This window comes from Haematobia irritans, chromosome 1, assembly GCF_050003625.1.
Source record: "Haematobia irritans isolate KBUSLIRL chromosome 1, ASM5000362v1, whole genome shotgun sequence".
Taxonomy (NCBI): domain Eukaryota; kingdom Metazoa; phylum Arthropoda; class Insecta; order Diptera; family Muscidae; genus Haematobia; species Haematobia irritans.
In genome coordinates, this window is record NC_134397.1 from 206,392,993 (window position 1) to 206,407,713 (window position 14,721).

At 34.2% G+C, this 14,721-nt stretch overlaps 2 protein-coding genes across 3 annotated transcripts; one reads left to right on the plus strand and one right to left on the minus strand.

Annotated features, from left to right (window-relative positions):
- Positions 1–403: 403 nt before the first annotated feature.
- Dcr-1 (Endoribonuclease Dcr-1) lies at positions 404–12,351 on the plus strand. The gene is made up of 10 exons (XM_075292631.1): positions 404–1,130; positions 1,677–2,118; positions 2,212–3,855; positions 7,010–7,546; positions 7,663–9,058; positions 9,184–10,529; positions 10,601–10,721; positions 11,042–11,679; positions 11,743–11,984; positions 12,054–12,351. The coding sequence occupies exons 1-10, from the start codon at positions 505–507 to the stop codon at positions 12,217–12,219; spliced, it is 7,158 nt and encodes a 2,385-aa protein (XP_075148746.1). The 5' UTR covers positions 404–504; the 3' UTR covers positions 12,220–12,351.
- Positions 12,334–14,564, minus strand: Srp14 (signal recognition particle 14). 2 transcript variants are annotated; one of them, XM_075292634.1, is made up of 5 exons: positions 14,453–14,564; positions 14,319–14,391; positions 12,717–12,817; positions 12,521–12,661; positions 12,334–12,464 (listed from the first exon to the last, which is right to left on the minus strand). In XM_075292634.1, the coding sequence occupies exons 1-4, from the start codon at positions 14,474–14,476 to the stop codon at positions 12,530–12,532; spliced, it is 330 nt and encodes a 109-aa protein (XP_075148749.1). In that variant the 5' UTR covers positions 14,477–14,564; the 3' UTR covers positions 12,334–12,464; positions 12,521–12,529. The 2 variants fall into 2 exon arrangements, with proteins under 2 accessions (XP_075148749.1, XP_075148748.1); XM_075292633.1 differs by having other exon boundaries at positions 12,334–12,661.
- Between the last annotated feature and the right edge of the window lie 157 nt (positions 14,565–14,721).

Consider the following 14,721-nt stretch of genomic DNA (forward strand, 5'->3'; position numbering starts at 1 on the left):
TCCAGCAATGCGTCGAAAACAAACTCTACATTTTATCAGTCTAGCTACTGCCAAGGAGTGAACTTATTAAGTTCGTGGATATTATTAATTGCCTTGGAGTCACAATTCTGATAAACTATTATACTGTTGCCAATTTATATCGGCATATCAATTTTGAATTACAAAAGCGTCTGTTTCGGATTGTTTAAATAAAGTTTAAATAAGAAAATTTTGTGAATTTTTTCTAAGTTCGCGCTAGTGTCTTTTCCTTTGAAAGAATTTTTGAAAGTGTATTGAATATAAGCTTTTCTCCAATGCATGTGTTTACTGCGGCTTTTTAATCAATTTGACGTGTCTGTTTTTGTAAAAAAGGAATTGGCAACATTGAATTACAGTGCATTTCTTTTGTTTATATTCAAGCAAGTGTCATATTTCTTCGGTCAAACAATTCGCACAAAAAAATAGGAAAATTTGTCAATTTTCAAGTTTTTTTTATAAAAATAAAACAATTAAATTCCATCCACCATGTCTTTCCATTGGTGTGATAATTTGCATACAGCGGTATTTAGTCCCCGTGACTATCAAATAGAATTGCTCGCGTCAGCTTTTGAGCGCAACACAATGATATGTCTGGGACACAAGTCTTCCAAATTTTTCATAGCATTAAAACTACTACAAGAGTTGAGCCGGGAACAACGTGCAACATTGACTAATTCCAAAATAAGCATTTATCTCAGTTGCAATAAGGCACCGGCCATGTTCACAATGCTGCAACATCTAACCGATTTGAAGGTGTATCAGGAACAAAGTAATAGTCCGAATTGCGAAATACCCCACGGATTCAATGTTTACATTTTGCATCCAAAAACATGTTTGCAATTGCTCCAACAAGGCGTGTTGAAGCTTAGCAATGTATACCTACTTATTTTGGAAGATTGTCATCAGGACGTAGTCCACAACGATATTAAAAATTTGTTTAAGCTATTCTACAAAGCTGATGAAATACATGAAATGCCCAAAGTTCTGGGCTTAGCTGGACCCCTCCACAGTGCGGGATGTGATTTGGCAGAACTTTCTGCTATGCTTAACAATCTGGAGAAAACGGTGCAATGTAAAACAGAAACTGCTAGTGATATTGTTACAGTGTTAAGGTAATTTTATGTGTCCAATGTACTTGGATTACGATTTCTATTATTTCTTGTTATTATTTATCGTGTCGATAAAACAGCTCATCCCATACGACATTTTTACTAACCGGTGGTCTATCCTCCGGTTAGACCATGGCCATTAGTTTACTTTTTTGTTTTCTTCAGTCCAACTAAACAAAAGTGTAGTAGAGATTAGAAACAGCAGACGATTTTTGCTATATCAGCGAACAGTTGCTGATTTTCCTTTGCTGTTTTAGCAGATTTTCTGCTGTCGTTCTGGTCTTAAAGAGCAACTATATTACAAATTCTTACTCAGACGAAAATTGTCTCTCTTCAATTCTCAAGAATTCAAGAGACTGATATACAAAAGTTGGCGGATTTACAGGGAAATAAAAAGGAAGAACTGTCAATTTATTGAGTCTTAAATATGCTATAATATCAATTACCCTTAAATTAGGCAATAACATTATTTTTATTCAAACTTTTAGGAAAAAAGTCAAACTGACTAATAACTTAATCATCTAATAATTATGTTTTTTTTTATTCCAGATATTGTGCAAAACCTTTTGAATATATCGTACAATGTGCCCCATACAATCAAGATGAACTGTGCTTTGTCCTTCGAGATATTTTGCTTACACGTAAAGCATTTCTTAATGATCATCGCTATGATCCATTCGAAATATATTGCACTGATGAATTTCTAGAAGAACTTAAAGACATTCCAGATCCAAAAAAGGAACCACTCGAATTTCTTGACACCATGTTGCAAGTTTTGCAAGAAATGGGCCCTTGGTCAGCAGATCGTGTAGCTTTCAATATGTACCAGAGAATTGAAAAACAAAAAATTAAAACACCCCATGAACGACATTACATTCTACTATGTCTTGTTAATACAGCTCTTTTAGAAGTGCATGCAATATGCGAACAAAATTTTCGAAAATTTAAGACCAATCAAAAGGAATGCGTTGAGTTACACTCAAGTCCAAAGGTATGAAGAATATAAAGATTATAAAGAATCGATACATTTATATTATGTCCCATGTGTGATGAAAAAGTTATGTATCCTTCTTTTTATTTTAAGGTATTAAGATTATTGGAAGTACTACGCCTGTTTAAGCCAGAGGACAACTCCAGTAAAAACGATACGATAAAAAGAATAAGCACGGAATTGGACCAAATGGATTTTCAAAAACTCTCTAGAATCCTAGAGACGAAATGTCATAGTGTTGAACAGGCGGTCGAGAAGCAACAATTGGAGAGTAGATCTATAGTGGAGAATTTGGATTCAATTGTCAAACCTGAATTCCAAGCTATGAAAAATATAGGTAGTGGTGAAAATGAAAACAACTCTCAAAACCTTACACGAAAACCAAATGATGTTTCACAAACTAATACAGCGACAACAGCTTCAACCAACCATCGTCATCCATCGAATAACCGGCCCAAAAGACGACAATTTCGCAGACATCATCGCGATCATAATGATGGTAGTGATACATTATGTTCCATAATTTTTTGTAATTCTAGCTTTGTGGCTCGCGTTCTTTTTGAACTTTTGGCCGAAATGAGCAGATCTGACCCTGAATTGAAATTCATAAAATGTCAATTTACTACCGATAGAGTAGCTGATCCCATAACAGAGCCCAAAGAGGCGGAATCAGAACATAGGAGACAAGAAGAAGTTCTCAAAAGATTTCGTATGCATGACTGCAATGTACTAATAGGGACTTCTGTTCTAGAAGAGGGTATAGATGTACCCAAATGTAATTTGGTTGTCCGTTGGGATCCCCCAACGACATATCGTAGTTATGTACAGTGCAAGGGTCGAGCAAGGGCAGTACCAGCCTATCATGTGGTATTAGTGGCATCAGATGTTGCTAACGATAATCAAAATCTCAGCGCAAGCAATGAACAATTAACAGATAAAAGTCATCGATTCATTTGTGAATTACCCGAGGATCAAGATAACACCTTAACTGATTCAGAACAATCAAATGAAGAAGAAAACGATGATGATAGAAAAATAAATGGGGTATATACAAAGCAAAAGTTCGTATATGGGTCGAGTAAAGGCACTATAAAAATATTGAATCCCGAAGTTATAACGAACAAACATCCATCCAAACCAACTATTGCTGGTAGTGATATTGTCTTAAAGGAAATCAAAGAAGTAACGCCAGCAATAAAAGATGCCAACTGTGATCAAAACGACAACCAAAAGCCAAGCTCGTCCGATGTCTGCCTCGACACCACGTCACCAAATACAACAAATGGAAGCATTAAATTAGATTTGAATGAAAGCATTTCCTCTAATTCTGTGATCGAATCGCACGAAGATTATGACGTGTTGAATTTAGATATTATTGTTGATGATCTCAAAGAAAAAGTACAGACAGAAATTAAAACAACTCTTGAAGATGTTGTAAAACAAAATGCTACAAAAGATCCTGATGTGTTGGATCTAAACGAGGCATTAAATGAAATTGCTTTAGATAACTCTAAAGATTCTAATGATAAGGATAACGTAGTTATTCATTCAAGTCCCAACACTAATAAAAAACCCAAAGAACAAAAGCATTTTCGTTGCTTAGCTGAAAGAGAAGACGTGGATTTGCATGATACGGAATATTTAATTGACGTTGAAAAAATGCTTAAACTACAACATGTGAAAATCGCTACAGATACAATTGTTAAACAATTGGCAGAATATCGGGAAATTGAAAAGGTAAGTTTCTGACAAAAAAAAAATAAACATGATATCAATAATTTCTAGATTTTTCTATAAAAGCCACCACCATTGAGTTAACAGGTTGGCTGATAAGTCCCCGGTCCAACAAAGAAAAACACATTTTTTTTTGTCAAAATTCGTTTTTATTATTCAATATAGTTCCCTTCAAGAGCTATACAACGATTATAACGACCTTCCAATTTTTTGATACCATTTTGGTAGTACTCCTTCGATTTTCCCTCAAAATAGGCCTCAGTTTCGGCGATCGCCTCTTCATTGCAGCCAAATTTTTTCCCTGCGAGCATCCTTTTGAGGTATGAGAACAAGAAAAAGTCGCTTGGGGCCAGATCTGGAGAATACGGTGGGTGGGGAAGCAATTCGAAGCCCAATTTATGAATTTTTGCCATCATTCTCAATGACTTGTGGCACGGTGCGTTGTCTTGGTGGAACAACACTTTTTTCATCTTCATATGGGGCCGTTTTCCCACGATTTCGACCTTCAAACGCTCCAATAACGCCATATAATAGTCACTGTTGATGTTTTTTCCCTTCTCAAGATAATCGATAAAAATTATTCCATGCGCATCCCAAAAAACAGAGGCCATTACTTTGCCAGAGCTTCCGCATATCCAAATATTGATGAATGATATGACCAACACGTTCCTTTGATATCTTTAAGGCCTCTACTATCTCGATCAACTTCATTTTACGGTCATTCAAAATCATTTTGTGGATTTTTTTGATGTTTTCGTCGGTAACCACCTCTTTCGGGCGTCCACTGCGTTCACCGTCCTCCGTGCTCATTTCACCACGCTTGAATTTTGCGTACCGATCAATTATTGTTGATTTCCCTGGGGCAGAGTCCGGAAACTCAGTATCAAGCCAAGTTTATGCTTCCACCGTATTTTTTCCCTTCAGAAAACAGTATTTTATCAAAACACGAAATTCCTTTTTTCCATTTTTTTCACAATAACACGAATCATTTGAAGGTTGGTACTATATAAAAATAATATGCATTTAACACTAGCGACGCCATCTATGTGTCAGACCGAGGACTTATCAGCCAATCTGTTAGGAGTAAAATGGGTCCATATGGTATCACAATCAAGGTTGCCACATTTGGTAGAATTCTACCAAAAATGGTATATTTTTAACTGTTTGGTAGATTGGTAGAATGTTGTTTTGGTAGATTTTGCAAAATATTCCTCTCCAACTAAGACAAACTTCACAAATTTATTTTTATAGAAATAAAATATTGACAAAATTTTCTATAGAGTTAAAATTTTCTATAGAAATATAATTGTGACAAAATTTTCTATAGAAATAAAATGTTGACAAAATTTTCTTAAGAAATAAAATTTTAACACAATTTTCTATAGAAATAAAATATTGACAAAATTTTCTATAGAAATAAAATTTTGACAAAATTTTCTTTAGAAAAAAAAAATTTTTGACACAATTTTCTTTAGGAAAAAAATTTACAATTTTATTTTTTTATTTTTTTTTTATTTATTTTCTCGATTTTGTAATTTGAAGCCATGGGCCGATATAGATTAAATTACAATAAAAACTACTCCAAAATATAGAATACAAAATTATATAAACATAATGACTTAAGACTAAAAATAATAATAATATGGGTAACAATTATTTAAAAAGGAAACAATAAATAAATATAAATTTATGTTTATGTTTATAAAAAAAAAGAAAAAATACTATAAAAAAATAATAATAATAATAGTATAAATTAAATCACATATTTATGGATTAGTATTAATAATTTTACATGACGATCATATTAAGCGGTAAGACAAGTAATGGACACTGCATACTATAAAGTTTGCTGCAGAAAAAAAAACAAATCAAGAGGACATGTAAATTAAAAACCATATAATTCATATTAATTCACAAAGAGAAAACAAAAAAAAATTATGTCAGATTAGCAAAATGAAGAAGTAGCTTTTTTCGATATGTAGGACAGGAAACATTGAATGTTCTCAAAGTTGAGGGTAGCGCGTTAAAAACACGGGCTACTCTGACCCCGAAAGATCCACCCAAATAGGGCAAAACTCTTAAGTATAATCAATTGATTTGCCCTGACCGAGTGACAGAACCTAAAACTACTAACAAGAAAAGATGGAGTACGATTACGAAATATTTTATAAAACAGCAACATAATTCGAAAGTATACAAAATTAGAAAAATAACAATTAAGAAAACGGTGGACATCTGGGCTTACATGAACAAAGATTCTACGAGAGTATATATATCTAACTACCCTATTCACTGTATGATTCACTCAGCATGTTACCTCCGCTCGTTCCATAGCAATTTTTTTTTCTGAATTTTTGTAGATTATTTTTGGCTTGAGTGGCAACCGCGATCATAACAAACCAATTGTATACGTTGGTTTTAATATCAAACTATTAACTAACTTAAGTTTCATTCGTCGCATTAGTAAGGCAGCCCTTCTGGGAAATTACACAGAAGAAATATCATATTTCCAATTAAAAAGTTAATTGATTCTGAAAACTTTTTGAATTAAAAAATGTAATTGATAAAATTAACTTTTTAATTAAACTCGGATGACTAAGTCAGTTAAAAAATGATTGATGTTTTTAAAATTTAATAAAAAAAATTAATTGAGAACACAAAGTTAGCTAAAGAAAAATGAGTGAACATTTTCGTGGGTTTTATTGAAGATTTAATTATTTAATTAACAATTTAATTAAATTTAACAGTTGTCGATTGCAAAACTCAATTAATTCTTTAACTGATTTAAGTAAAAAGTTAATTGAAAATTGGATTGAAATTTCACTAAGTAGTTAATTGAATCAATTTAAAAAAAAACTTAGTTTCCAATCGACATCAATCAAAATTTTGATTGTATCAATTAAAAGATTAATTAATAGTTGCAATTAATTTTAATTGAATTAATTAAACTCCAAGTATATCTAATTGTTTCCACAATAACGTTGATATGCTGATGACATCAGTCTCTTCGGTCAATTGTGGCAATGCGGCTCGATGACCAATACAAACTCATCACCTTGTAAATACAAAACCATCACCCATATTATAGGATCAGATGTGAATGCCGTAGGAATATTAAATCGCTGAAAATCATAGCATCATTTAACTTTCATTTCAGATGCTTTTACAAAATTGTGCCAATACAGAACCAGCCGAAAGCGAACATAGAGAAGCCGACATATTTAATAATTGTATTAAACCATATAAACCATTGGACAAATTACTAACTGGAGCCTATGTCGATCTCAGCAATTCGATAGCCTTAGTGAATAAGTATTGTGCCAAATTACCAAGTGATACATTTACAAAACTCACACCCCTATGGCGGTGTTCGCGTACAGAGCGAAATGGCATAACCATGTATCAATACAATTTAAGACTACCTATTAATTCGCCTCTCAAATATGATATTATTGGTTTGCCAATGCCCACACATGTATTAGCAAGAAGAATGACAGCATTACAAGCTTGTATAGCTTTACATAAGTCTGGAGAATTGGATAATAATTTGCAACCGATTGGTAAAGAAGGTTTCCGACCAATAGAAGAAGATTGGGAAAATTTTGATCTGGAAGAACAGGATGAAAAAATTGTGCAAGAAAATGCTGAACCCCGACCAGGTACCACTAAAAGAAGACAATACTATTACAAAAGGGTAAGACATATTTGCTTCCATAATATGACTTTACACTTGGCATTCAGAATCTTATTATGCTTTATTAATTCTATGTTACAATTTATCTTCGTTATGTGTGGACATTTTTTTTTTAGATTGCTTCCGAATTTTGTGATTGTCGCCCAACTGCTGGAATGGAATGTTATCTATATTTATTGGATCTCACTCTGCAATGTCCCATACCCGAGGAACAAAATACAAGAGGGCGTAAAATCTATCCGCCTGAAGATGCATCTCAAGGCTTTGGTATTCTAACGCTTAAGAAAATACCCAAAGTTAGCTCCTTTCCCATATTCACACGTTCCGGAGAGGTTAAGGTGTCATTAGTTCTCCACCCTCAGCGAATTGTGCTCACTGAGGAGAACGTATCTTCCATCAACACATTCATCAATTATACATTTACAAAAGTTTTGCGATTGAAAAAGTTTTTAATGCTCTTTGATCCAGAATCAACGGAAAACTGTGTATTCATAGTACCTACTGTAAAGACGGAAGACGGTTTGGGAAAAATCATAGACTGGAAGTTCTTGAAATTAATCGAAGAAAATGCTAATATGATGCCCACACCAGTGCCAGAAGAAATTCGTCATGCTACAAAATTTTCAGCGGATACTTTTAAAGATGCTGTTGTCATGCCATGGTATCGAAATCAAGATCAACCACACTACTTCTATGTGGCTGAAATATGCCATCAACTCTCGCCGCTAAGTATATTCCCAAGTCGAAAATATTTAACCTTTATGCATTACTACTTTCTAAAATATGGCCTAAAGATACAACCAAAACAGCCACTCTTAGATGTGGATCATACTAGTGCCCGACTGAATTTTCTCACACCACGCTATGTAAATCGTAAAGGTGTTGCATTGCCCACCAGTTCAGAAGCAACAAAAAGAGCGAAACGTGAGAATCTTGAATTAAAACAAATTCTAGTTCCTGAACTATGTACGGTTCATCCGTTTCCCGCATCGCTATGGCGAACAGCGGTGTGTTTACCCTGTATTTTATATCGCATTAATGGATTGTTATTAGCCGACGATATACGAAAAAATGTAGTTCGTGATATTGGCCTTGGGAAACCAGAACTAACAGAAGATAAAGAATGGCCAATGTTAGATTTCGGATGGAGTCTTAGGGATGTTTTGAAGAAATGTAAAGCTCATAAACCCTCGCCTGTAGCAGAAGAAAGTTTAAAAACAGATTCAAATAAGGATTGTGACACAAATGACAAAGATAAGGAATCGGGTGTAAATGAAATTCCTGAAGATCTTATATTTAATTCCAGCGATGGAAATAGCAATAAAACAGCTAATGAAATTGTGGAGGATGCAGAACGAAAACTTATGGAAGAGGGTGGTAGTTTCATAGAAATCGGTACATGGTCGAACGACATGGCCAAGAATCTTGAATACAAAATTGTAACTGATAGCGAAGAAGATGAGGAATACGATGAGTTGTTGGATGGAATATTACCGCCATACGTTAAACTTTGTAAGTTCAAATTTTTAATTATTTTTTTTATAGATTCTATATTTGTTCAAATATGGCTATTCTTTAATCTCTTTAGCTGGTTCTGAAATCCTTTAATTTTCTTTGTCTTTTCGTTTTTTTTTCAGGTGGTAAAAGTGTAAGGGCTATCTCTCCAACCTTCCGAGATATTAACTTAGACATTGGAGATAGCGAGAATGACCAAGATAAAAATTACTATGACTCAGATGTAGACTCATACGGGCAATCTAGTTTTGCCAGCGAGGCCGAAATGGATGAAGATGATGAGGATTATGTTGATATCGATGACATTGTTTTAACATCAAAAAATGAAGCGGAAACAATTGAAACAGAACAGGATATTGAGAAGTTGAATAAACAATTGTCTATAATACAGGAAACCAAAGCAAATGAACGAGACTATCAAGAAACCAAAAACCTGCTAGTGGGTTACAACTTTCCCGATATAAGGTCACAAATTAGTGATGATCTAAAAGAATCCATCAAAGAATTCCGAAAATCAACACAACAATTTATGAAAGATATTCAAAGTTCTGGTATGCTAGTTGAATATAATCAAACGATAAAACTGCCGGATAAGAAAACGAATAACCAAATGCGAGAAACCTCCCAGGATTCAGAATTCTCAATGGATATTTTGAAACGACTCATACCCTATGTAGATGAAAATGTAACGCAATTTAAGGAATTTTTGAATAATAGGCAAACGTTAAAACATATATTAGATGTAGAAATACTACACGCTTTGAATGCTAAATATGTAAAAGACCATCCCAATGAAATGTTTATTGTAGAAGGTTGCGGAGATGTCTTCGATAGTTTTAACGATACAAAGAATCTACAGATTAAGGAGAATGGTGAAAAGTCTATTCAATTGGACTTTGATTCACAAGGCAAGGAATATCACTTAACGGATCATGAAACCCCAAAAGAACTCTCACATGAAAGTCCACAACAGTATCCTGCTCTTAACTTTAGTTTTGATTATCAGCCTGATTTGTCGACGCATCCCGGTCCCAGTCCAAGTATAATTTTAACAGCCTTAACAATGTCCAATGCCAATGACGGCATCAATTTAGAACGATTGGAATGTATAGGAGATTCTTTCTTAAAATATGCCATTACTACTTATTTGTATATTACCTATGACAATGTTCATGAGGGAAAACTAAGTCATTTGCGCTCTAAACAAGTTGCCAATTTAAATCTCTATCGCCTGGGCCGGAGAAAACAATTGGGGGAGTATATGATCGCAACGAAATTCGAACCAAATGATAATTGGTTGCCTCCATGTTATTACGTCCCCAAAGAACTGGAGAAGGCTTTAATAGAAGCTAAAATACCACCTCATTATTGGAGTCTGGTAAATTTGGTTAATATAAAAAAGCTAACTAATGCCGAAATATGCGAATTAGTACGACAAAAGGCTGAAGAATGGGGTTGCAATATTGCTGTAAGTCATTGTAGTATCCAAAAACAAAAAAAATATCAAATTAAACCAAAAACTATATCTATCACGTTTAGGATGATTCGGGTGATATGAATGAAATGAAACTGGAACGTGAATGGGATGATCGCAGTTATGTGCCCCATGAATTTTCTTGTTTTATTCCCTACAATTTAGTATCTCAACATAGCATTCCAGGTGAGTGTAATTGATACACAGAAAAAAATTCCACCAAAATTTTTTCCAATTAAAGTCTAAATAGAGTTTTTAAAAAATATTCGATTAAGAATTTAATTGATTCAACAAATTTTTTAATTGAAACAAATATTAACTACAAAAAAATTAATAGTACCAATTAAGTTTTTAATTGACTTTCAATTAATTGATATCATTTCTGTGAAGACATTTCAATTAAAAAATTAATTGGATCAATTAATTTCGTGATTGAATCAGAAACAATTTTTTTCATTGGGTACTTGGTAAACTATGGCTTTTTTGATATTTGTGGTTGGTTACAGATAAATCTGTTGCCGATTGTGTAGAAGCATTGATTGGAGCATATCTCATTGAGTGTGGTTTGAGAGGTGCTCTATTATTTATGGCGTGGCTGGGAATAAGAGTCATACCATATGAGCGTTTACCCTATGACCCCAAGAAGCCTAGAGTTCCCGGTAGCACTTTACCAGATTCTGACAATATGATTACGGTATATGGCGAATGGACTCCGCCCAAATCACCTTTGTTGCATTACACACCCAATGCCCACGTAGAACTTGATGCTCTCCTACAAGGCTATGAGGAATTTGAGAATATTTTGGGTTATAAATTCCGTGATCGTTCATATTTATTGCAAGCCATGACACATGCTTCATATACACCCAATCGTTTGACAGATTGTTACCAACGCTTGGAATTTCTGGGTGATGCCGTGTTGGACTATTTAATAACAAGACATTTGTATGAGGATCCAAGACAACATTCCCCAGGAGCTTTGACGGATTTACGATCAGCTTTAGTGAATAACACAATATTTGCCTCACTGGCCGTAAGGCATGGATTTCATAAATATTTTCGACATTTATCGCCCGGATTGAATGAGGTCATAGATAGATTTGTTCGTATACAGACTGAAAATGGACATAGCATAAGCGAAGAGGTTTGTCTCAAATAACACAACACAAATAATTCCATAATAATAATGATTTGATTTTTCATGTAGTATTATTTATTATCTGAGGAAGAATGTGATGATGCTGAAGATGTTGAAGTACCCAAGGCTTTGGGAGATGTTTTTGAATCTGTGGCTGGTGCCATATTTTTGGATTCTAGTATGTCCTTAGATGCTGTATGGCATGTGTATTATAATATGATGCGGCCAGAAATAGAGCAATTTAGTAATTTTGTGCCAAAATCACCTATAAGGGAACTATTGGAACTTGAACCTGAAACTGCCAAATTTGGGTATGAATTTTGTTATATTGAATGTTGAGTTTTATTTTAATATTATTATTATTATATTTTATATTTCAGTAAACCTGAAAAACTTGCCGATGGCCGTCGTGTTCGTGTCACTGTTGAAGTGTTTTGTAAAGGTACATATCGTGGCATCGGTAGAAACTATCGAATTGCCAAATGTACTGCTGCTAAATGTGCACTACGTCAATTAAAGAAAAAGGGTCTAATAACGAAACGTTAAATGTGCTGGTCCTTTTTCTTCTTCTCCATTATATAGTAAATATTTTCAATTGTTTATTCCTAGTTTTTTTTTAATGTAGTTAGATTGTGTAAAAAAAAATAAAACTTCATTGCGTATTATGTCCACATTGTATACTTAGTAGTTTTTAAATAAAACTATTTTTTTTTTCATATTTATAATCAAATTCCGCTGTTTCTATTGAACCCCATTTACATGTGTGTTGTAGAAAAATTATGATAAATGCGCTAAAAATTGAAACATAAAGCAGTGTAGGAAGATTTAAGTTTAAATGTTAAATTACTTCTAAAATTTATCCTTTAGCGGCCTTTGCTTTACTCTTGACTTTCTTAACCCGTTTTAAACCATCCATATTACTCTTCATAAATTGGGCATACATGGTCATCATTTTTGGGACATCTTCATGTTTTACCACAGTAGAAATCTGCAAAGATATTTTTAGGTATTAATTTGAATCGTAATTATGATTATGAATTTACCTTTTTTGATTTTGACTGAGCCCTCATGAGGCACATGTATTCTTCTGGTTCAGGCAGGGCAGGGTTTCCTTCACGTGGTTTTGGTCTGTCATGGCCATTGACTAAAAAAATATTTCTATTATTGTTTTTTTTTTTTTTTCGAAAATTCTTATAATAAACCAAGTATTGGTTTTTATCAAAGCACTAAAGAATAAGAAATATATGAAAGAAGTACATCCGATGTTATCTTATTTTAAAAGCTCCGGAATTTAATTTAATTTGACTCTGTAATTCGAAGCCTCAGGTGGCCAATTTGACACGAATTACAAAAAGACTACAACATTTTAAAAGTCTTCCTTATAATTCGAAATAGTACGATCCTGTGATGGTTTTTTGATCACTTTTTTGGTCGTTAGGTTAGTCTTCGCCTTTTTCGGGAAACATTTGCCGGATGCACTACACTATTGGTTTCATGGTCTCGTAGTAGTGGAACCACATTAGCTTGACTCTCTTGAATTTCGAGTCAAACATTAGTTGACCGCGCACTCCTGTGCTCAAAATTTCGTGGATTTTCTCTCTGCTATGTCGCGCACCTTCAAGCGGAGGTGTATATATTTAGTTTATCCTCCATGGTAGGTGTTTTATAGACATTTACAACATTGGGTAAACTTCATGCGCAGTGAATACCAAAGGGCATGAGTTACACCTGGGTTTTTTAAGCACAAAAAGGATTATCAGTGAATACCAGCGGTCAGTGAGGAGAACACAATCCGGAACAATGATCCTGCGGCTATGTGAATGCAACCGTTTCAAATCCTGGTTAGGTTAGGTTGCAGCCCGATGTATTAGGTTCACTTAGACTATTCAGTCGATTTTGATACCACATTGGTGAACTTCTCTCTTATAACTGAGTGCTGCCCGATACCATGTTAAGCTCAATGACAAGTGACCTCCTTTTTATAGCCGAGACCGAACGGCGTTCCACATTACAGTGAAGCCACTTAGAGAAGCTTTGAAACCATCAGAAATGTCACCAGCATTACTGAGGTGGGATAATCCACCGCTGAAAAACTTTTTGGTGTTCGGTCGAAGCAGGAATCGAACCCGCGACCTTGGGTATACAAGGCGAGCATGCTAACCTGGTTAGACGGAATTGATATCAGCTTATGTTACATGTGTTCTTTTTGCATTCAAGGGCCACAAAAAACATCGCACCTAATCGCTTATCCTGACAAACTTCTTGGATTCAGCCGAAATCAATCTGGACAATTTAGTTCCTCAATCTGGACACAAGTTAAAAGATCCCTCAAGTGATTTCACTAAAAAGTGACAATGTTCAAACTGGATATAGAAATTGAAGTTCAATAAGAGGTAGTCTGTTTGCGATGGTCTGTAATAATAGACAGCCAAAAATTTGGCAAGTTTAATGTTTTCTAAAATGATATTCCAGCTACATTGATCAGCTTAAACTTTAAATGGGAGAATTAGTATTTGCCGCACTGAAATTTTCTATTTCCTAAATGACAAAGAGGAAGCAATTTGCTGCAATTTCCCATAATTTCCTACAATGTGACAAATTTCACCGCATATAATTTGTTGTTGTGATGTGCCTTTAATACTTACATCGTTTGAATGTAACAGTGAATGAAGAATTTGTCTTCGCTGAAGAGGCCAGCTTCTCCAATCGAATTATAAACTGAAAATTTATTTTGAATCAATGCCATACCAATAAACATATACGATTTATTAAAAATTACCGATGAATTATCAAGTAGGACCATTCTATGTGGCAGGTTGTGAATACGCTCTTCTTCTTAATGCAATCCAATCTAAAAAGAGATGAGACATTGAAGTCAGGCCCAATTGCAGATGACGGCGTTACGGTAAAATATAATATTGCGATTTGCCAAACTATTTTATTGCCAATCATTTATAAGGTCTATATTTTATACAGTTTACTGACTAGAACATATTGTTCAAAAATTTGCACATATGTCCCCACAACCACCGTACCTTCAATCGTTTT